At 41.5% G+C, this 21999-nt stretch overlaps 1 protein-coding gene across 7 annotated transcripts in view; it reads left to right on the top strand.

Moving 5' to 3' along the window:
• The window catches only part of CHD6 (chromodomain helicase DNA binding protein 6), a 181722-nt gene that overhangs the window by 40448 nt on the left and 119275 nt on the right, over nucleotides 1-21999 (top strand). For 3 of the 7 annotated variants that reach the window (XM_061631714.1, XM_061631711.1, XM_061631712.1), the window contains 3 exons: nucleotides 16856-16985; nucleotides 18924-19070; nucleotides 19502-19557. In XM_061631714.1, coding sequence (XP_061487698.1) covers nucleotides 18971-19070; nucleotides 19502-19557 — 156 coding nt within the window. In that variant the 5' untranslated portion in view covers nucleotides 16856-16985; nucleotides 18924-18970. Of the gene's footprint in view, nucleotides 1-9025; nucleotides 9118-16855; nucleotides 16986-18923; nucleotides 19071-19501; nucleotides 19558-21999 lie in introns of those variants that run through there. The other 4 variants (XM_061631710.1, XM_061631709.1, XM_061631713.1 and 1 more) reach the window with 3 other exon arrangements.

The raw sequence follows: 21999 nt of genomic DNA, 5'->3' as shown, positions 1-21999 counted from the left end.
GCAGCTGTGAAAAAGGCAAATTCCATGCTAGCAATAATTAGGAAAGGTATTGAAAATAAAACAGCCGATATCATAATGCCGTTGTATAAATCTATGGTGCGGCCGCATTTGGAATACTGTGTACAGTTCTGGTCGCCTCATCTCAGAAAGGATATTATAGAGTTAGAAAAGGTTCAGAAGAGGGCAACCAGAATGATCAAGGGGATGGAGCGACTCCCTTACGAGGAAAGGTTGCAGCATTTGGGGCTTTTTAGTTTAGAGAAAAGGCGGGTCAGAGGAGACATGAGAGAAGTGTATAAAATTATGCATGGCATTGAGAAAGTGGATAGAGAAAAGTTCTTCTCCCTCTCTCATAATACTAGAATTCATGGACATTCAAAGAAGCTGAATGTTGGAAGATTCAGGACAGACAAAAGGAAGTACTTCTTTACTCAGCGCATAGTTAAACTATGGAATTTGCTCCCACAAGATGCAGTAATGGCCACCAGCTCGGACGGCTTTAAAAGAAGATTAGACAAATTCATGGAGGACAGGGCTATCAATGGCTACTAGCCATGATGGCTGTGCTCTGCCACCCTAGTCAGAGGCAGCATGCTTCTGAAAACCAGTTGCCGGAAGCCTCAGGAGGGGAGAGTGTTCTTGCTCTCGGGTCCTGCTTGCAGGCTTCCCCCAGGCACCTGGTTGGCCACTGTGAGAACAGGATGCTGGACTAGATGGGCCACTGGCCTGATCCAGCAGGCTCTTCTTATGTTCTTATGTTCTTATCTGTCGTGAACCACGCTGTTCAGATCTTGTAAGTTCAGGTCGGTGGCTTCCTTTATGGAATCAATCCATCTCTTGTTTGGCCTTCCTCTTCTTCTACTCCCTGCTGTTTTTCCCAGCATTATTGTCTTTTCTAGTGAATCAAGTCTTCTCATGATGTGTCCAAAGTGTGATAACCTCAGTTTCATCATTTTAGCTTCTAGTGATAGTTCTGGTTTAATTTGTTTTAACACCCAATTATTTGTCTTTTTCACAGTCCATGGTATGTGCAAAGCTCTCCTCCAGCACCACACTTCTAATGAGTTGATTTTTCTCTTACCCGCTTTTTTCACTATCCAACTTTCACATCCATACATAGAGATCGGGAATACCATGGTCTGAATGATCCTGACTTTAGTGTTCAGTGATACATCTTTGCATTTGAGAACCTTTTCTAGTTCTCTCATAGCTGCTCTCCCCAGTCCTAGCCATCTTCTGATTTCTTGACTATTGTCTCCATTTTGGTTAATGACTGTGCCAAGGTATTGATAATCCTTGACAAGTTCAATGTCCTCATTGTCAACTGTAAAGTTACATAAATCTTCTGTTGTCATTACTTTCATCTTTTTGACGTTCAGCTGTAGTCCTGCTTTTGTGCTTCCCTCTTTTAACTTTCATCAGTATTCATTTTAAATCATTACTGGTTTCTGCTAATAGTATGGTATCGTCTGCATATCTTAAATTATTGATATTTCTCCCTCCAATTTTTACACCTCCTTCATCTTGGTCCAATCCCACTTTCCGTATGATATGTTCTGCGTATAGATTAAATAAATAGGGTGATAAAATACACCTGTGTCTCACATCCTTTCCAATTGGGAACCAATTGGTTTCTAAATCCAGCTTGGACATCTGGCATCTCTTGCTCCATATATAGTAAGGGCCTTTGTTGTAGAATCTTGAGCATTACTTTACTTGCATGGGATATTAAGGCAATAGTTCGATAATTACTGCATTCTGTGGGACCTCCTTTCTTTGGAATTGGGATGTATATTGAATGTTTCCAGTCTGTGGGCCATTGTTTAGTTTTCCATATTTGTTGACAGATTTTAGTCAAACTTTGGATAGATTCAGTCTCAGTAGCTTGTAGCAACTCTATTGGTATGCCATCTGTTCCTGGTGATTTGTTTCTTTCAAGTATTTTAAGAGCAGCTTTCACTTCACATTCTAGAATTTCTGGTTCTTCCTCATATGGTTCCTCCATGAATGAGTCTGTCATCTGGGCATCTCTTTTATAGAGTTCTTCAGTGTATTTCTTCTATCTTCCTTTTATTTCACCTTGACCAGTCAGTGTGTTCCCCTGTTGATTATTCAACATCCCTACTCTTGGTTTAAATTTTCCTTTCATTTCTCTAATCTTTTGGAATAGGGCTCTTGTTCTTCCCTTTTTGTTGTCCTCTTCTATTTCTATACAAGAACTATTGCAATAGTTCTCTTTGTTGCTACGAACTAGTTGCTGTATTGTTGCATTTAAGGTTCTGTGTTTCTATCTCCTCTTGCTTTTGCTTTCCTTCTCTCTTTAACCTATTTAAGAGTTTCATCAGTCATATCCATTGAGGTCTTTCTCTCTTTTTAACTAGAGGTATTGTCTTTTTGAATTCTTCCCTGATAATGTCTCAGATTTCACTCCGTAGTTTTTCTGGTTCTCTGTCAACTAAGTTTAAAGCCTCAAACCTGTTTCTTCTTTGATCTTTATATTCTTCTGGGATGTTATTTAAATTGTATTTTGGCATTATGATTGCTTTGTTCTTCTTTAGCTTTACTCTGATTTTCGATACGACCAGTTCATAATCTGTACTGCAGTCTGCTCCTGGTCTTGTTTTCGCAGAAAGTATGGAACTTCTCCATCTTCTGCTACCAATTATATAATCAATTTGATTCCTATATTGACCATTTGGTGATGTCCATGTGTACAGTTGTCTTTTTGGTTGCTCAAACAAAGTGTTCGCAAGAAACAAATTATTGGCTTCACAGAATTCAATAAGTCTTTCTCCTGCTTCATTTCTATCTCCTAAGCCCCATTTCCTAGTTCTTCACTGTTCCCTACTTTTGCATTCCAATCCCCCATGATTATCAGCACATCTTGTTTTGGCGTGTGATCAATTTCTTCCTGTACTTCTGCGTAAAATCTCTCCAATTCCTCTTCTTCTGCGTTTGCTGTTGGAGCATAGACTTGGATATGGTTATGTTAATAGGTTTCCCATTTAATCTCATTGATATAACTCGCTCAGACCTTGTGTTGTACAGTATAGCCCTGCTCATACAGCGGGTTATGTTCTGGACCCCTGCTGTAAAGCGAAAACCGCTGTAAAGCGGATCCCATTGACTTACATTGACCCAAAATGGTGCCCGGCGGCAAAAAACCGCCGTAAAAGCGGAACAAGCGCTGTAAAGTGAGGCCTTTCTACAATTCACAACCTCTGTATTAGCATAACACTGTAAAGCGAAGCGCTGTAAAGTGGGGCCCTACTGTAGCTCCTTATTGCTTTTTCTACATCACTTCTCACTATTAAAGCAACCCCATTTCTTCTTAAATTCTCATTTCCTGCATAAAATATTTTGTAGCTGCCTGATTGAAAACGTCCCATTCCCATCCATTTTAATTCACTCATGCAAAGTATTGTAATGTTGATACGTTCTATTTCTTGCTTGACAATTTCTAACTTTCCCTGGTTCATGCTTCTCACATTCCATGTTCCTGTTGTGTGCGTCGTACAACTCCGCACTCTCCTTTCGCATCTGTGCGCATCAGCCTCTGGGCTTCCTTTCAGCTTTGACCCAGCTGCGTCATTAGTCACAGCGCTACTCGTACTTGTCCTTTGTTCTTCCCCAGTAGCTCGTTGAGTGCCCTCTGACCTAGCGGTCTCATCTTCCAGCACTATCTCGTGTTGCATTTTGGATACTCTGTTCATAGGGTTTTCATGGTAAGGGATATTCAGAGGTGGTTTACCATTGCCTTCCTCTGAGTTTGGATGCACTTTAGTCTGGTGTCTAAGCTTTGACCATTCCGCCTTGGGTGCCCCTGCTAGGAGTCTAGCCTCTTGGTCTAGACTCCTGATGGCATTGCTCTCAGATTCTTCAACATTCTCACTAAAATGACAGTGCAAACACTGGAGTGCTAGTATAATGTGCTTCCAGTGACTTATGTCTGTCAGGAATGGTGCTGCCACATTCTAAGGCTGCTGACCAGCCCCACCTTGATGGCTGCCAACTAGCTACCACATTAAGTTCAAGGTGCTGGTTTTGGTATATAAAGCCCTATACAGCTTGGGACCGGGGTGCCTGAAAGATTGTCTCATCCCATATATACCCAGTCGATCACTGCACTGTGCAGGTATAGGCCTCCTGCAGATTCCATCTTACCAGGAGATCCATTCTGCACAAAATAGGAATCGAGCCTTTAGTATAGCGGTACCTACCCTTTGGAATTCCCACCCCTTAAATATTAGACAGGCTCCATTTCTGTTGTCTTTTTGGTGTCTTTTGAAGACTTTCCAACAAGCCTTTAAATAGATGCCTTTATTCCAGTCTGCCTCTGTACTGGAATTGTTTTTAAGATTTTAAAAAAATTGTTTTATCACTTGTTTTCTGTCCTGCGCTCCTTTTGGGAGGAAGGGTGGGATATAAATTTGATGATGATGACGGAGACGCTGCTGTATCTGAAAAGTTGCTCCCTCCCTATGTGGTATTTTTGGGCAATAAGCTTGCCTAGTCCATGTGCAAAGGGAAGCTGGATTTTTACTGATTGCAGAGTTTTGTATTTTTGGAAGTATAGCTTTCACTACAAGGTGCTGAGAAGGAGTCAGGAGTATTGGTGCTTTATTTGAAAGGACACCTTGGCTCTTGAGGGAAATTAGTATGCTTTGTGGTGATTGAGGAGGGATGCCGCTAGCTGCTGATTGGATGGCAAAACATCTGTGAGCCCATGAATTGGCATTAAGATTGTTGCCATAAAGCAAAGTCAGCAGTTTTATGGACATGACTAATTTTGCAGCCTGTAAAATAGTCTTTACAACTCTAGTGAGTGTTCTTTCGGTGACCTAGAGATTTAATCAGAAATAGTTGGGATTTTGAATGACACATCCAAGGCAAGGCTTGTGCAATTCTTAATTTTATTCCAGTCGTTGTACCTATTTTACATATTCACTATTGCTTCTCTAAACAAGTATCGTTTGGGACTGTGCAGCTTAATAAATTTGTTAATACAAGTTTAAATTGTTCAGCCTTATAGCGGTATAGTGGGGAAAGGCCATAGCTTAGTGGTGAAGCACATGCTTTGGATATAAAAGCAGTTTTAGGTTCAATTCTTGGCATCTCCTGGTGTTAGTTTTTTAAAAAGGATGGGTAGCAGGGCTGGGACATGAGACCCCGAGGATCTGCTGCCAGGAGAGTAGATATTATTTATTTATTCTCGGATAAATGAACCAATAGTCTCCCTCTGTATCTTCTTCTACAATATGCTTTGCTACTTAGACTAAATCTGAGATAGTCTGATGTGGTCTTGAAATAGTGTATGTGTGCGTATGCACACATGCAAGTGTGTGTACATGGTCTTGAAGTAGAGTGTGTGTGTGTGTGTGTGTGTGAGAGAGAGAGAGAGAGAGAGAGAGAGGGAGGGAGGAATGATGAGTTTGTATTTTCCTTGCCTTGTTTTATGCACTGGGGATCCTATGAGGATCCTTCTTGTTGCAATGTATAACAAATACTATATGTACATTTGGATGCTACAAGAGGTGTGAGTGACATTAACAAAAGTCCTTCTGCATGAAGGCTTGTTGACAAATTTTGAAGAATTCTTGGAAGGTAAGGCTTTGAATGGATACTGATGGTTAAATGTATCTCCAGGTTCAGATGCAGCATGCCTCTGAATATCTGTTGTTGGGAACCAATAACACTGTTGTTCTCAAGTCCTGCTTATTAGTTTCCCAAAGATATCTGATTGGCCTCTGTAGGAAAGAGGACAGTGGACTAAATAGGCTTTTTATGATGACTCTTCTTATGTGCCTGGGTTAGTAAGGTGTGTGCTGGTAAGATTCCTGCATATTCCTTTTCTGTGTTGTTAGCCAGTCATGAGAGCCTCAGAGATACTTATTCTCCTTCCCTCATTTGGCTTGCTCCTTGCACCCCTGCCTTTAGTCTTATGATGTTCAACAGAGTGCACGTTTCACGTCTCTGCCCAGAGAATCCTCCAATGCAGCCTGAGTTCCAGATTCCAGCTTGACATCTGGTGGCAATCTAGCTTCCTTGAAGGATTCTTTATAATTGCTTTGCTACCAGATGCATTTTTTTTCATTTGCAGCCATTCTGCACGAAAAGGATTTTGTTTTTTTGCAGTTGGCTTACAGTACCGTGAAAAAGTATTTGCTCCCTGTCTGATTTTCTGCATTTTTGCATATTTTTGGCACTGAATGTTGTCAGATCTTGAACCAAAACCTAATATTAGAGAAAAGGGAACCTGAGTGAACAAACACAAAATTTTGATACTTATTTCATTTATTTATTAAAGAAAATTACAAAACACCCAATGCCCCCATGAGAAAAAGTAATTGCCTCCTTAGACTCAAAACCTGGTTATGCCACCTTTAGCATCAATGACTGCAACCAAACACTTCCTGTAGTTCCTGATCAGTCTCTCACAGCGCTGTGGTGGACTTTTGGCCCACTCCTCCATGCAGACCTGCTTTAACTCAGTGACATTTGTGGGTTTTCGAGCATGAACTGCTCCTTTCAGGTCCTGCCACAACATCTCAATGGGGTTTAGGTCTGGACTTTGACTAGGCCATTCCAAAACATTTCTTGTTTCTCAACCATTCTGATGTAGACTTGCTTGTGTGTTTCGGATCATTGTCTTGCTGCATGACCCAGCTGCGCTTCAGCTGATGGACAGATGGCCTGACATTCATCTGTAGAATTCTCTGAGACAAAGCAGAATTCATGGTTCCTTCTATGATGGCAAGTCATCCAGGTCCTGATGCAGCAAATCATCCCCAAACCATGACTCTGCTACCACTATGCTTGACTGTTGGTATGAGGTTTATTTATTTATTAATTAAATTTATTAGTCACCCATCTGGCTGGCTGTCCAGCCACTCTGGGCGATGTACAAAATAAAAACATACAAATACATTAAAACATTAAAAATCTCAACAATAATAATAAAACCTAACCCACCCCAAAAGCCTGCCTGAAGAGCCAGGTCTTCAAGGCCCGGCGGAACCTCATCATAGAGGGGGCATGGTGGAGATCATTTGGGAGGGAATTCCACAAAGTGGGGGCTACAGTTGAAAAAGCCCTCTCCCTAGTTCTCACCAGTCTAGCTGTTTTAACTGGTGGGATAGAGAGAAGGCCTTTTGAGGCTGATCTTGTTGAGCGGCATCCCTGATGATGTTGGAAGCGCTCCTTCAGATAGACTGGGCCGAAACCATATGAGGTTCTTCATGTGGAATGCAGTGTTTGGTTTTCACCTGACATAATGGGGCCCATGTTGCCCAAAAAGTTCCATCTTTGACTCATCTGTCCATAGAACATTGTTCTAGAACTCTTGAGGATCATCCAGGTGCTTTTTGGCAAACTCTAGACGAGCATTCATGTTCTTCTTAGTGAGCAGTGATTTCCGCCTTGCTACTCTGCCATGAATCCCATGTTTGCACAGTGTTTTTCTGATGGTGGAGTCATGAACACTGACCTTGGTTGAGGTGAGAGAGGCCTGCAGATGTTGTTCTGGGGTCCTTCATGACTTCCTGGATGATTTTACGCCTTGCTCTTGGAGGAATTTTGGCAGGATGGCCACTCCTGAGAAGATTCACTACTGTCCCAAACCTTCTCCATTTGGTCAATATGGCTCTGACTGTGGTTCGGTGGAGCCCCAGAGCCTTAGTAATGGCTTCGTAACCCTTTCCAGACTGATACGCATCAACAACTGTTTTCCGTAGGTGTTCAGGAATTTCTTTTGATCATGACATGATGTGGCTTTGGAACCTGTGTGCTGGCAACTTCAATCTGATGGCAAGGGCCAAAGTTAGTCAGATTTATATTGGGCAGGGCTGGCCCAAAGCAGGCCTGGTTGTTTACCAAGATATTCAAACTTATGGCCCTAATAATCCCTTTTATTGGGTTGAGTTAATAGGGGGGGCAATTACTTTTTCACACAGGGGCATTGGATGTTGCCTAACTTTCTTTAATAAATAAATGAAATAAGTATCAAAATTTTGTGTTGTTTGTTCACTCTGGTTCCCTTTTCTCTAATACTAGGTTTTGATTCAAGATCTGACAACATTCAGTGCCAAAAATATGCAAAAACGCAGAAAATCAGATGGGGCAAATACTTTTTCACAGCACTTTACTGCAGTTCTAATAAACTAATGTTTCAAATAGCGTTTGTGACTTGTCAGGGTAGAACTGTGGCACAAAAAGCATTCTGGATGAACCTGTTACTATGGTATCTTTGATCCTAGTGATGCTTGTTAGGTGGAACAAATACGTGGCAGTTTGCTTGTTTTTTAAAAAAAAAAACTATTTCGCTTCTCTGTTGACTGTATGTAAGCTGGACATACACCAAGTTGTATAATTTTCTGTTCTGCTTTGGAAAACTCAATAAACAAAGATTATAAATAAATAATTGACCATTATTTAACAGTAATTGACAATGAATTTATTTTTTGACTTGTCAGATGCCCAAACCATACGTTTCCTGTTCAGCATGATGCGCTGGCACAGATGCCATATACTTCAGCTGGTGCAAAATGAAGCTGCTTGGATATTGGTGGTGGTTAGGTGTCAGAACATGCAACACCTAATTTGTTACCAGTTGAAGCCCAATTTAAAGTACTGGTGTTGATCTTTACAGTCCGAAATGGTTTGGGGCCAATTAATCTTCACCCATATGAACCTGTCTCTGCTCTTAAGATCATGAGGCCCTGCTTGTAAAATCATAGAATCATAGAACAGTAGAGTTGGAAGGGGCCTATAAGGCAGTCAAGTCTAACCCCCTATTCAATGCAAGAATCCAACTTAAAGCATACCCGACAGGTGGCTGTCCAGCTATGACCCTTGCATGCCTCCGGTGTTGAAGAGCCCACCACCTCATTGATAATTGGTTCCATTGTTGTACCATTCTAACAGTTAGAATTTTCTCTGATATTCAGTTGAAATTGGGCTTCCTGTAACTTGAGTCCATTATTCCGTGTTCTGCACTCTAGGATGATTGAGAAGAGTTCCTGGCCCTCCTCTGTATGACAACATGTGGGTGGTTCTTCTGACTGGATGGTGGATGTCCAACCTGTTCTGGATGGGGTTGCATTCCCCCTGAAGAAGCAGGTTTGTAGCTAGGAGGTTCTCCTAGAACCATCTCTGTCACTTGAGGCTCAGGTAGCCTCGGTGGCACGGAGTGTCTCCTACCAACTTCGGTTGGTGGCCCATCTACGCCCCTATCTGGACAGGGATAATCTGGCTTCAGTTGTCCATGCTCTGGTAACCTCCAAGATAGATTATTGCAATGCGCTGTATGTGGGGCTGCCTTTGAAGACGGTTCGGAAGCTGAAGCTTGTGCAAAATGCAGCGGCTAGATTGGTAACAGGAACCAGATGGTTCGAACACATAAAAACAATTCTGGCCCGCTTGCATTGGCTGCCTTTATGTTTATGAGCTCAATTCAAAGTACCGGTTTTAACCTATAAAGCCTTACACGGCTTAGGACCACAATATCTGATGGACTGCCTCTCCTGACATGAACCCACCCATACACTACGCTCAACATCTAAGGCCCTCCTCTGGGTGCCTACTCTGAGGGAAGCTGGGAGTCTGGCAACAAGGGAGAGGGCCTTCTCAGTGGTGGCCCCCAAATTATGGAATGATTTCCCTGACGTGGTGCGCCTGGCACCAACACTGTTATCTTTTCGGTGCCAGGTCAAGACTTTCCTCTTCTCCCAGGCATTTTAGCATGTGTTTTTAAATTGTTTTTAATTTTTTTTAAATTGTGTTTTTAAATTGTTTTTTGTGTTTTAAAATTTGTATATTTGTTTTTATTGTTTTTAATTGCTGTAAACCGCCCAGAGAGCTTTGGCTATGGGGCGGTATATAAATGTAATCACACAAACAAACAAACTTTTCAAGTACTTGAAGAGTGCTATCATATCTCCCCTCAGTCTTCTCTTCTCAAGGCTAAACATGCCCAGTTCTTACAATCTCTCCTCATAGTGCTTTGTTTCCAGTCCCTGATCCTCCTTGTTGCCCTCCTCTGAACCAGTTTGTCAGCATCCTTCTTAAAGTGTGGTGTCCAGAACTGGTTGCAGTACTCTAGATGAGGCCTAACCAGTGCTGAATAGAGAGGAACTAGTACTTCACGTGATTTGGAAATTATACTTCTGTTAAATCAATTAGATTGATTACTTATTGGAATTAGATCCTAGTGTTTATGACTTGGGCCAGTCACTACGTCTTAGCCTAACCTACCGTGCTGTGAAAATAAAATGGGGTGGAGGGACATGTACACTGCCTTGAGCTCCTTCGAGGAATGGTAGGATATCAATGTAATAATTATTTTTTTTCACATGCTTCTTCTCCAGCTCCTGGTGAATATTTACATGGAACCCCTACCTGTGGTCTCTTTATGCCTGTAATAGCTCTGCCCCTGAACGAAGAGCAACAATAAAGAAATTGGGCTTCCTTGTTATAGGGCAGTGGGCCAGCCAGACTTAATCAATATTGCTAAATTTACATCCCCTTTCCTCCAAGGAGCTCAAGGTGTGATACCTTTCCCATTTTATCCTCACAGCAAACCTGTGAGGTGGGTTAGACTGAGAAACAGTAGCTGGCCCAAGATTACACAGTGAGCCTCATGACTGAGCGGGGATTTGCACTTTGGTTTCCCAGATCCTAGTCCAGTGCTGTTAAGCACTACCCCATGAACTTAATCATGAGAACGGGTTCTGTGCAGCTCATAATCATGTGATGGCCAAAGCCATCTAATGTTGAGAAAAAGGGCAAGGAAATAGTTATTTGAATCTGCCCTTGGGAGCTGAGGACTTTGTCTAGACTTGGTAAGTAGCAGCCATCTTATGTCCAAGTTGTGCAAACATTTTAAACTGGCCTTCCTCACTCACTCATTCCCACTCTGTGGTAACAAAATTGGGGTTTCTCTCGTTGGGAAGAACTGTTTTCTTTATAGAAGTAGCTTGTCTCAAGCTAGAGATAATTGCTTGCATTTTAGTAGAACTGTACATGTTCCCTGGCCTCTACTGCAAACATGCTGCTCTCTACTTGTGTTACTCAGCCTGTTCAGGCGGACAATACACTTTGCTATCTGCTGGTATAATCTCTTGCACCTTAGTTTGTGAATTTGTCTCTCTGCCCCCCCCCCAGATAGCGTTCCCTGCACACTTGAGTTTTGTTATCCAGAATGTAGGCAATTTGTGCAGCTTGTACATATAGGACTGCTGTAGAAACACATTAGGAGGGATCACCACTAAGTTTCAGTTTTTATTTGTACAGTCATATAGTGGACACTGTTGGAGCCAGTTCAGAGCTATGGGTGGCCATACCCTAATTTAGACCTGGAGGATTTGAGTAGGTAGCTTGAGCCTGAAGAACAAGTAAGCCAAAGGTCCTGCTACATTGGTGAAACAAAGGCCAATATATATACCAGCCTGGCCATTCCAGAGGTTGTATGCTACTTGCTAGTTTCAGTGGCTGATGTTACACATGCCTGTTTATTTCCATTCCTGAAGAGGGCTCTGAGGTTTTACCACACAGAGTTTACAGAGCTTTCCAGGCTGGGTCCCAGCCTAAGACTTTTAGGCTTCAACTTTGAGCTCCAGAGTCCCTGAGGTTATATTGCACCTTAATTGTCTAGCTTCATGTCTACTTCTACAAATCTAAGGTGAACAAATTCCCAGATTGCTGTTGTGGTATGAATATGTAACGGTTTACACACAAGCTGATAGTACCAAGATTAGTACTGTAATACTGCTAGCATGATTGTGATCGAACTGCAATGCAGAAGTTATCTCTGCATCTTTTTGCAAATCTGGCCTCTTGTGTGTAATTTTTCGTAGCTGAAAAGCATGTGATGGTAAGAGACTTGTGTAGATCTCAAATTGAAATCTGCTGGCAGTTCACCAAAACCTGGCCACACCTGTATAGTGGAGCATTTGTTCCCATTGCATTTCTTACTTTCTTACTGTGTAGCTTGGGACTAGCTTAGATAGTATCTGTTCTAAAGTTAATTGAAGTGGATTTTGTGGATTCAGTAACAGCTTTTCTCCTGTATGTGTTATGTGACTCTGAAAATTCCCAAGAGAACCCAGATGGAAAGGATGCATAATTGGAACTTGATTTTGTTTCAGCCTTGTTGGAGGAATGTGTCACGCTTGGGAAAATGAAAATAAATCAAAGAAAACAGGATAATAGGTAGATGCTTCAGTCTCAGCAGCAGTACTAGTAGAGAGGTGGCTACCTAGACAGCCTCAGTGATGATTCACTTGCCCAGTCTGTTTGGAAAGATTTATTTCTGGTTGTGTTGAATATAGCTTTATGCTCCTGTTTCTGCTTTCAGGATGATTTTGCATCTTAAGAGTTGATAAGAAATGTCCATAGTATTTTGAGTTACCATAAAAACATCCTTGAATGAAGCAGAAACCTTCCCATTTCTAACCATGGCAATAAAGTAAAATTAAACAGTCAAAGCACTTAAGTGATACACCAGTAAGAACATCCTTATCTTCATGAGAAAACCGCAGCTCATTTAGAAAATTGGGCAGCCTCTTCTGAGATTAAAGAGAGATTTTAATCTGTGCATGTTTAATAAATACAGAAGCGGGGATATTGGCAAGTTCCGCAAGTAGAAATAGTGCAAAAAAAGGGACAGATATCAACAGCTCTTTTAGAGATGTTGAGAGGCTCTTACCTTGATTTTCTGCAATTTCCAAATGGCGGTTGTATTCTGAGAAACAGCCTTTGTGGTGTGACCACAGGCAACTCACAGTTGCTTGAGTACCAGTCATGAAATGGGGAATTTTAAAAAGAGTTGATGTGAGGATGGATATAAACTTAAGATGTGCACTGCATAGATGCCGAGGGCCCTAAGTGTGTGTACATGTTCAGTGGTGTTGGGAAGATTTGTCTCTCATGAGATGTCCTGCCAACGTGCCACTATGAAGGTACACAATTTGTTATTAAAGGCCAAAAGAAGATTTGGGGCACCAAGAGAAACTAATTGTAAGAGTTCCCACCTACCTAGTCTTTATTCCTGTAGAAACAACAACATAGAGGCAAAAATGAATGTGTGGTAAAGGAGGAGAAGGTAGAAAGAAACATGCAGAAAAACATACTAATAGATGGAATACTAATGAATAGGTGGTAAAGGAGGAGAAGGTAGAAAGAAACATGCAGAAAAACATACTAATAGATGAAGAATAAGGATGTATAATTGGGGCTTAGGCTTCTGGGCAGTAAGAAGATACTGTGGTAAGTAAAATTGCATAACAAATTAAGCATTAGTCAAGTGGTGTAGTGTGATATTTGCAAATGAACTTTTTTTCTCCAGGACTGAGGTCAGGGAAAACCAGTTCTGTGAGTTTACAGCAGAAGGCAATTGTGCACAGTGCTGATTGGTAGCCACCTCTGACATCTTGCACATCCTTCTCTGATTCAGTTTTGCAACTTTTTAAAAAGTGTGTGTAAGGTGATAAATTAGGTTTTAGTTGCACAAATGTACAAATAATGTTTTTAAAATGACTAAAATATGGGCAGGAAGGACAATACTGATGACTGAATCAATTTTCAGATTGCTGGCAAGTGTTTCAGCAAATTGCATTGCAATGTCAGGGGAGAGTTTGGCCCATCCCAAGGGACAAAAAACATGTGGGCACTTGTTCTTATGGTACTTTTTTTGAATATGCAGACTGAGCAACTCTCTGTTTTCATGAAGGAGCTGCCTATCCCATATTTCCAATCATTCTTTTGTGTCTGAAGCGCTTTCTTTTTCTGAGTTGACATTGGACAGTTAGTTCACTCTTACAGTTTAAAAGGTTTATTTTTACGTCAGTGGTAGAGCACATTGCTTTGCATGCAGAAGGTCCCAGCTTCACTCCCTGATATCTCTAGTTAAAAAGGATCAATTAGCAGATGATGGGAAAGACCCCTCTTTGTCTGACACTGGAGAGCCACTGCCAGTTAGAGAGGATGATGTTGGGCTAGATGGACAAGCCTTCTCTAGGACACTTAATTGCAGAGTATCTCTGGATTGGGAACAATTGAATTATCCACACACACAACACAGAAAAATGACAAGATTTATCCACATCCAGCAGAAACTGATTGATTGGAAAGAAGCAAGCCTGGAGCAGTACATCATGTAGAGATGTAGTGGGCAGCTTCCCTGAGCTTTTGGGGGGTGTGTGGGGTGGGGCAGCTGACAGGGTACTCCAATTTATTAACTTACTTACTTATTTATTTACATTGGAGACTTAGATTTTTAATCAGGTTTTTTCACACAGCCTATGAGCTGTTATTTCACTGCATATATTTTGGAAATTGCTGGCATATAACACTGATTGTCATGTTGTTTTGTTTTTCTGTGTTATAGCACTTTTGAAAAACCGATGAATTAATGCTGGCTTTGTGGTACATCTCATTTATTATGTTTAGTGTAGATACACTGGCTTCCAATCCATTTCCCGGCACAATTCAATTTGCAGGTTTTGTCCTTTAAAGCCCCAAATAGCTTTGGACCAGGTTACCTGAAGGATAACTTCCTCCCATACTTAACATTGGGAGCTCGGCTCCATGTGTCCCTACCAAGTGAAGTTACGTGGGTACCTACCAGGGAAAGGGTTGTCTTGGTGTTGGCACATTGTTTATGGAATGCCCTCCCCAGAGAGTCTCGCCTGACACTTTCCCTGTGGTCTTTTCAGCACTAGGTGAAGACATTTTTATCTTCCCAAGCTTTTAAAACTATAAATTTTAGAATTTACTGAATGTTAGATCTGGTATATAGTTTTTAATGATGCTGTGTATTTCTGTATGCTCTTTAACTCTCTATCACTGTAATTTGTATGCTGTTTTCTCTGATTATTATTGTATTTTATTATTTATGTGAGCCATCCAGAGAACACTGGGTGATGTTCAACATCAGTTATACTTAGAGCAGACCCATGGAAATTAATGGGGAAGTCCTCTGATTTTAATGGGTCTACTCTAACTTAATGTTAGATACCACCCCCTGTTGTTTGGCAGCTTTTAGATAAAATGTTTTGTAATTGGACTCCCTTGTGCTGTTGACACCATCTGCATTTTGGTAGCTGAGGCTGTTTCCTTTATTCTTGATAGTGGTGTAGGTGTACTTTGAACTGGTTTGCAAATAGTCTCTTAGTTCAAATCTCTGTTTTACCTAATGGATGCAGGAAATTGGAGTCTCTGAGACTTTAAAATAAGAAGTAAGGCTTGTGTACAAAGCAAAATCAACTTTGCTGGGTCTTCCAGTGTTTATGGGCTGATGTCATCCTGATTTGTCTTGTATAAGCCTGATTTTTTTAAAAAAGATGGAGAGGCTGCCTAATGCATTTGTTCCAGGAAGCCAAAGCAGTCATCTCCCTGCTCCAGACGTGGCTTCCTGGGTTCCCTAACCCACCTTTCTCTGACTTTGTTGAAGCATAAATTCTAAAATGGGTTCTCCCCTCCTCCTGCTTCTCCATTCAATTAGGATGGCAGTAATAAATCCCATATTATGTATGCATGGTGGAAATTTAACCTGCAGAAAGTTCCCAGCATCCTGTGCTCTTCTAGCCTGCTGCTTGTTAGCTGGTTTCCCCCTGTTGCTTGTCATGTTCTTTGTCACATGGATTTTGCCTCCTAGCTGAGGAGCTACTATGTGGCTGTAACCACTTTGGATCAAGAAAGGAAAACAGACACAAAAGAGCTCTGGCCCAGTATCTCATCTCTGCCTGAGCAAAAGTGATGACTTTGTTTCAGAGCTCTTAAGAAGGGCATTGGCTGCAAGCTCAAATATGGCAAGCTGAGCGTACTTGAGAAAGCACAGTGAGATCCTCAGCCCACTGTATCATAGCTGTTAGAGAATATGTGAGAAGCTCTGTTCTTTTGACAGCACTGTGAACAAAACTTATTTCAGTTCTTGAGATACTGAAGTGAGCTAATACCTGGATTTGTTTTTTACCTGTCTGGACCATTAGATTCAGAAGGCAAAGTGAACCCCTGAATCAGAGAGACTGGGGGTGGTGGTTGCTGCAGTGGCAAGAAATTTAGAATGCATTGCTCTGCCACAGAAGATGAAGTTGGGATGGAGCCTATATGAGGGTTGCTTGCAATAGCTAGCATGTGGTCTGTTTTTATCTAATTGACTGTCCTTGCTCTATAGTATATACATACTGAACCTGGCATATGGCTAATTGTCGGTTATGGTTGGCTTCCTCTGTGCGGGGCTTGCTAATACGGGGTATTTTGTGGCCATCTCCTTGCAATTCTACTGTTTTAAAATGTGGCTTGGAGATCTAGCTTTACTCTTCAAAGTTCAAACAAGAAGTTTCCATAGCATCCCTGAGCTGCAGAATTCACACAATGAGACATTCTTTGGCTAGCTGGAGGATTTCTATCCTCTGCACATGTATGTAACACTATTATATTTTCATGTTGTCATTGTAAGTGCCATAGGACAAGAGGACAGCTAAGCTGTTCAGAGGACAACAAAAAACTAACAAAAGTAATTTGTTAGGATGCTCACCATATGAAGTGCTTGGTTGTTTCTCTGTAACATTTAGAGACCGTTAGTATGCCTAGTTCTTCCCCTGCCTATGTTTTTATTCTCACAACAACCCTGTGAGGTAGGTCACGCCAAGAGAGAATGACTGACCCAAGATCACCCAATGAGCTTCGTGGCTGATAGGTGATTTGAACATGTTTTTCCCCAATCCAGTTTCAACCCTCTTAACCACTACACCACACGGTCACACACATTGATTTGTTCTTTAATAGAGAATATTTATTTCCTAATTGTGCTGTTATGCTGGCTATTTATCTTTTGTATGTCCCTTTTTACTTCCAGGATACTGAGATGAGAATGGCCAGGCCCTGACTCTAGAGTGTGCACATTGGTCTGTTTCTTTCTTTCCAACTGAACAAGCTCCTTCATCCCTCTCCTCCTTCAAGAAGGCAATGTACTGCACTTGGAAAAGGTAAGTGCATTGTTTCTTTCTCTCTCTCTCTCTCTCTCTCTCTCTCTCTCTCTCTCTCTCTCTCTCTCTCTCTCTCTCTCTCTCTCTCTCTGTGTGTGTGTGTGTGTGTGTGTGTGTGTGTGTGTGTGTGAGAGAGAGAGAGGGAGAGAGAGGGAGAGAGAGGGAGAGAGAGGGAGAGAGAGGGAGAGGAGAGAGAGGAGAGAGAGGAGAGAGAGGAGAGAGAGGAGAGAGAGGAGAGAGAGGGGAGAGAGGGGAGAGAGGGGAGAGAGGGGAGAGAGAGGAGAGAGAGGAGAGAGAGAGAGGAGAGAGAGAGAGAGAGAGAGGAGAGAGGAGAGAGGAGAGAGAGAGAGAGAGAGCAGTCTCCATCTGTTGCCAGGTTTTTCTAAGAGCATCTTTTCACAAAGTGGGTATTTTCCAAGTAGGAAGGAATATTGTTCATTGGCAGAGCACTTTTGTTTTTATGAAGCCCAGGACCATTCCACACATTGCATAACAGCTTTTAGGGTTTGCTAAACTCAACACGCGATTGTAGCCAATTCTACCTTTCTGATTAGCATACCTGTATATTCATGTATTAGTTGTATTCCCCCCCTTTACGCCTTCCTGCAGTGGAGGGGATCCTTGGAAGGGTTGTCCCTTTCTCTCACTCCACTAGGTAGACTGCATGCAAATTAGCGACTCTTACCTCTGTGCATGGGAGGACGGCCCCCTCCAGTTCCATCCTGCCTAGCTTCCCTTGCATGTCGTGCTGAGACATCTTGCTTTAGTTTGGCAGTGACTGGCAACAGCTTTCTCCTCTTTCTCCTGAAGGAGCCTGAGAGGATTAAAGACAAAAAAAGGATTGATTTTGTTAAGGGAGCCATCTTGCTTTGGCAGCATTCCGCAATTCAGGTGTACACTTAAACAAATCTTAGGTGTATAACTGAAATGCATACTGTATGAGGTTGTGGGAACCCCCAGAGCAGATATAAGGGGTGCATGGAGGGAAGAGAGGGGAAGAACACTCCAATGGACAAGGAGAAATTTTGGCACTAACTGAACATTCACCTTAGTGCTACTTTGAATATAACCCATGGTGCATATCTATGCATGGACTCTGGGCTGATGAAATAGTGTATGTTTGTATGTATAGGCTACAAGCATTTTAAGTTAGCAAATGCGGTTAATTGTCAGTTGGCCCGGATGTTGCTGGACTGCAGATTCCAACATCCATGGGGGCTGATGGGAGTTGCAGTCCAACAACATCTGGAGGACCACAGGTTAACCACCCCTGTGTTAAAGGCTGAGGCACTGTTGCCATTGTGCATGAATGAAAGTAATTGTCTCTGCAACACCTGAAGTTGTGATGTCTGGAAGTTTGGTTACGGACAGTGTATGTTACTTGAATTGATTATAAACCGTAAATATATAGTACTTCCTTAGGAAACCTGTTTTTCAACCTCTCTCTTACATTTTCATTAAACTTTATTTTCATTAAACTTTATTTTCATTAAACTTTATTTTCATTAGATTATTTTTTTTACAAATAATCTAGAATAACCGACCATTAACAGATCCATATTCCTCCTTAGGTGAAAGTCAAAATACCTTCTTAATGTTTATAGTTTCTCTACACAGCAATTGTTTCATTTTTTCTTTCCTTTCCTTTCCTTGAAGCTTAGAAGGAAAATAAAATACTTCTGTCACCAAACGTGTTCCATGAATGGTCTTGGAGGACTTGATACCGTAGTAATGCTGAGGCTAAGCAGAGTCTAGATAGGAGATAACTGATAATACTCTGAGCTTTTTAAAGGGAGGAGCAATATATAAATGCAGCAAATATAATTAGCACTAGTGGTGTGAGAGGTGCTTTCCAATTAAGATAGTAATGAGGAATTTGTTTTTGTGGTTGTGAGTAAGGTATGTTTTGTTGTCTTGTACTTTCTCACTTTTTTAAAGAGCAATTGAGAGTAGATTCGGGCGCTTGGAAATAGGAGAAGTGGAAGATGGGACTGCTGGTTAGACATACTCCTTTCAGATGTATACATCTTGCATCTCCACTTGATAAGCTTTCAAGATGGCTTACACTCATGGTTACAGATACAGGTGACTACCCATTCAGCTGGGGTGGGGAATAGCTGTTATCTTCCTTGACAATTGGCCCTGCTGGCTAGGGCTGATGGGAGCTGGAAATCTAGCAACATCTGGAAGACCACAGGTTCCTCATCCCTATTATAGAATTCTAGGTGCAATGTAGTAATTTTAAAGCAGATACCATATGGCTCCTAGTCATCTAAATCTTCAGAGGATAAAGTACTATTATTTTCTTTATCTACTGTTTGCCAATATCTGAGACAGAGGGATGTCATCTTGTGTTCACTGACTTGTTTACAGTACATTCGTATTGCATGTCTACTCAGAAGTAAGCTCTGCTGTGTGCCACCACTCTTCAAAGAGGGCATTATATAAAAAGACTTTGCAAGCAGATCTTGTGTGTTTAAATTTTATTGTGAGTTTTTTTGTCTTGTGTTTTACAGAAGTAATATATACTCCAAAATTGATGATAATGAAAATACAGAAGAAAGAAAAACAGGTTGGTAACCCTTTGTCAGTAAATCAGTGTGGGAAACATACCCCAAACAGTGTGGTACAGGAGCCTAGGTCATTTATCTCTACTTGGATTTGAGGTGGTTGAATTCTCATTGCCAGGTGGTGAATGGAACCTCCTTAACAATTTTTGTACCTGTGGGGAGCAGAATTCCTAAACCTCTTAGTGTGAGTATCTTGCCTAAATCTAATTCCACCATACAGTTGGGCCACACTCATACAGCTGGTTACGTTCAAGACCCCCACCGAAAAGCAGAACTTTGTCAATAAAATGGTGCCCGACTCCTGAAAACTGCCATATTAGTGGAATGCCCAAAAGCGCGCCGCCGAAAACCGGGGCCCTGCTGTAGTGCAGTTTGAATCCTAGTAAGAGTTAGGATAAGATTAACAATTGTTTCACTATAAATGTAAGACCATAAAGAGTTGTCTTTCTTTGTTAAATTCTGTGCTAGCTGCTGTGGTGTAGTGGCTAAGAGAGAATGAGCTATGAATCAGAAAGTCCCCAGTTCAGATCTCGCCTCTGCCGTGAATTCATTACGTGACCATAGGCAAGAGATTCCCTCTGCTGGAATACCAGCTTGTTTTACAGAGTTGTTGTAAGGATTATAACAAGATAATGCATGCCAAGCACTTTGAAGACTTTCAAGTACTATTAAAATGCTAAGGATGGTATCCAGTGCACTTGTTCCACTAGTGCAAGGACTTCCATTTATACTACAGAATTTCCCCCCTCCTGCCCATGCACGCCCAGCGCTCTCCCCAAATCTGCTCTGGAGGGTTGGGGAAACCCTCAGAAAAGATTTAGGGTGCATGAGGGGAGAGAAGAGAGCGGGGATGTTTTGTTGCACAGCCAAAAAAGTCTGTGTGCTGATGGAATGAATGTGTTGGTTTATACTTCTTTCCTATCTCAAAAAGGTATCTATATTGATATGTAGGTAGTATGCAAATTATTTAAATTGATTCAATCTATTGAAATCCAAAAAACCCTAAAATTCTTCAGTCCATTGACAACTCTAGAAATAATTCCTGTTTATTCCTCTGTGTGTCTGGATCTTCTGCTTTTGCTGTGCTAGTGCTACTCACTAAATAAGTATACCTGAGAGATTGATGAAGCAGAGAGACAAACCTAACTGTGGCCTATGTGATAAAAGGAAGGAGCCTGCTGTAATATATGGAAGCTTCATCTCCTTGGGTGAAATATGTTTTGGAAGCATGGAACAAACCAGACTGCTCCATGCTGATTTGTGTTCTGCCCTGTTTTTAATGGGAATTTTTAAAGTGAGCTTCTTATAAGGGAATAAATTTGCCCTTCTAAACCTGTTCTGAAACAGTCTTAAAGTGGCATTGGTCAACAACTGCCTGTTTCTGGTGTTTGGCTTAATAATAACAAAGGAATTAAAAGAAACAAAGTTAGTTCCACCTGTCTCAACTGCTGATCTTATGTCTAAGGGTTATTCCATTGTTCTAGCTGACACTATATCCCAGTTCTTGTCTCCAGAGAGCAGCACATACGTAGCCGTTTCTTAGTTGGTCAAGTTTTTTGTTTGTTCTTTCAGAAATCATTGTGTATTATACAAAATGTGCTTCTGTGGCAATCCAAGAAACTGTTGTTAGGGGTATATGTTGACCCTATCAATAAAACCTAGAATTTTATGCTCACATTTACTCACATTTAGCAGCCAGAATAAATGAATTAATTGCTCAAGGGCCTATAACTGTGATGGATGCAGGTAGCCATATTTTCAATTCTGGTGACTGCTTGCCCCACCCCAGTACGCAGTGAGAGATGCACAGCACAGAGAACTAGGAGGGATGAACATGTCTCTCCCTTTGTGCTGGATGGGGCAGAGAGAGGGAGAGATAAACACTGTATCCCCCTTTGGGGAGGACTCTGGGAAGGGTAGGGTCTTGTCTATGATCTTGTGATGATCCTTAGAAGCATTTGGAAGCAGCAAGAAGTCTTGCTGTTTCCAAGTGCCTCCAGCACTCTGCATGAAGTTAGGAACAATAATGTGTCTTTCTCCTGAGCTGGTGATTCAAAGAGGGTCAGGATTCTTCTCTGATATCTCACTGAGTATTGGAGGCACTTGGAAGCAATACAGATTTATTGTTTCTATGTGTTTCTGAAGCTCATTGTGATCAGAAATGCACTCATTTCTCAAGTCTTCATGTGTTCCAGAAAGTGCAGGGGAAAGGTAAGGTTTATTTCTTTCTCCTGTCTAGGAGAGACTCCTTTCCCCCTCATTTGAGGGAATTGCAGAGGGAGTGGCAAACATAAATTATGACTGACTACTAAGGCTAGCCAAAATTTGTGGATCCCTGCATTTGAATTAGGGATGCTTTGCTAATTCCTATATGAAATTGCTTGATCTGCACCTCATGGGGTAATGTGCAGATCAGAACATATTTGTCCACCAGTCAAATTTCT

Source organism: Rhineura floridana, chromosome 6 (assembly GCF_030035675.1).
Source record: "Rhineura floridana isolate rRhiFlo1 chromosome 6, rRhiFlo1.hap2, whole genome shotgun sequence".
In the NCBI taxonomy this organism is placed as follows: Eukaryota; Metazoa; Chordata; class Lepidosauria; order Squamata; family Rhineuridae; genus Rhineura; species Rhineura floridana.
The sequence above is the reverse complement of the archived record's forward strand: the minus strand, read 5'-3'. Positions and strand labels throughout refer to the sequence as shown.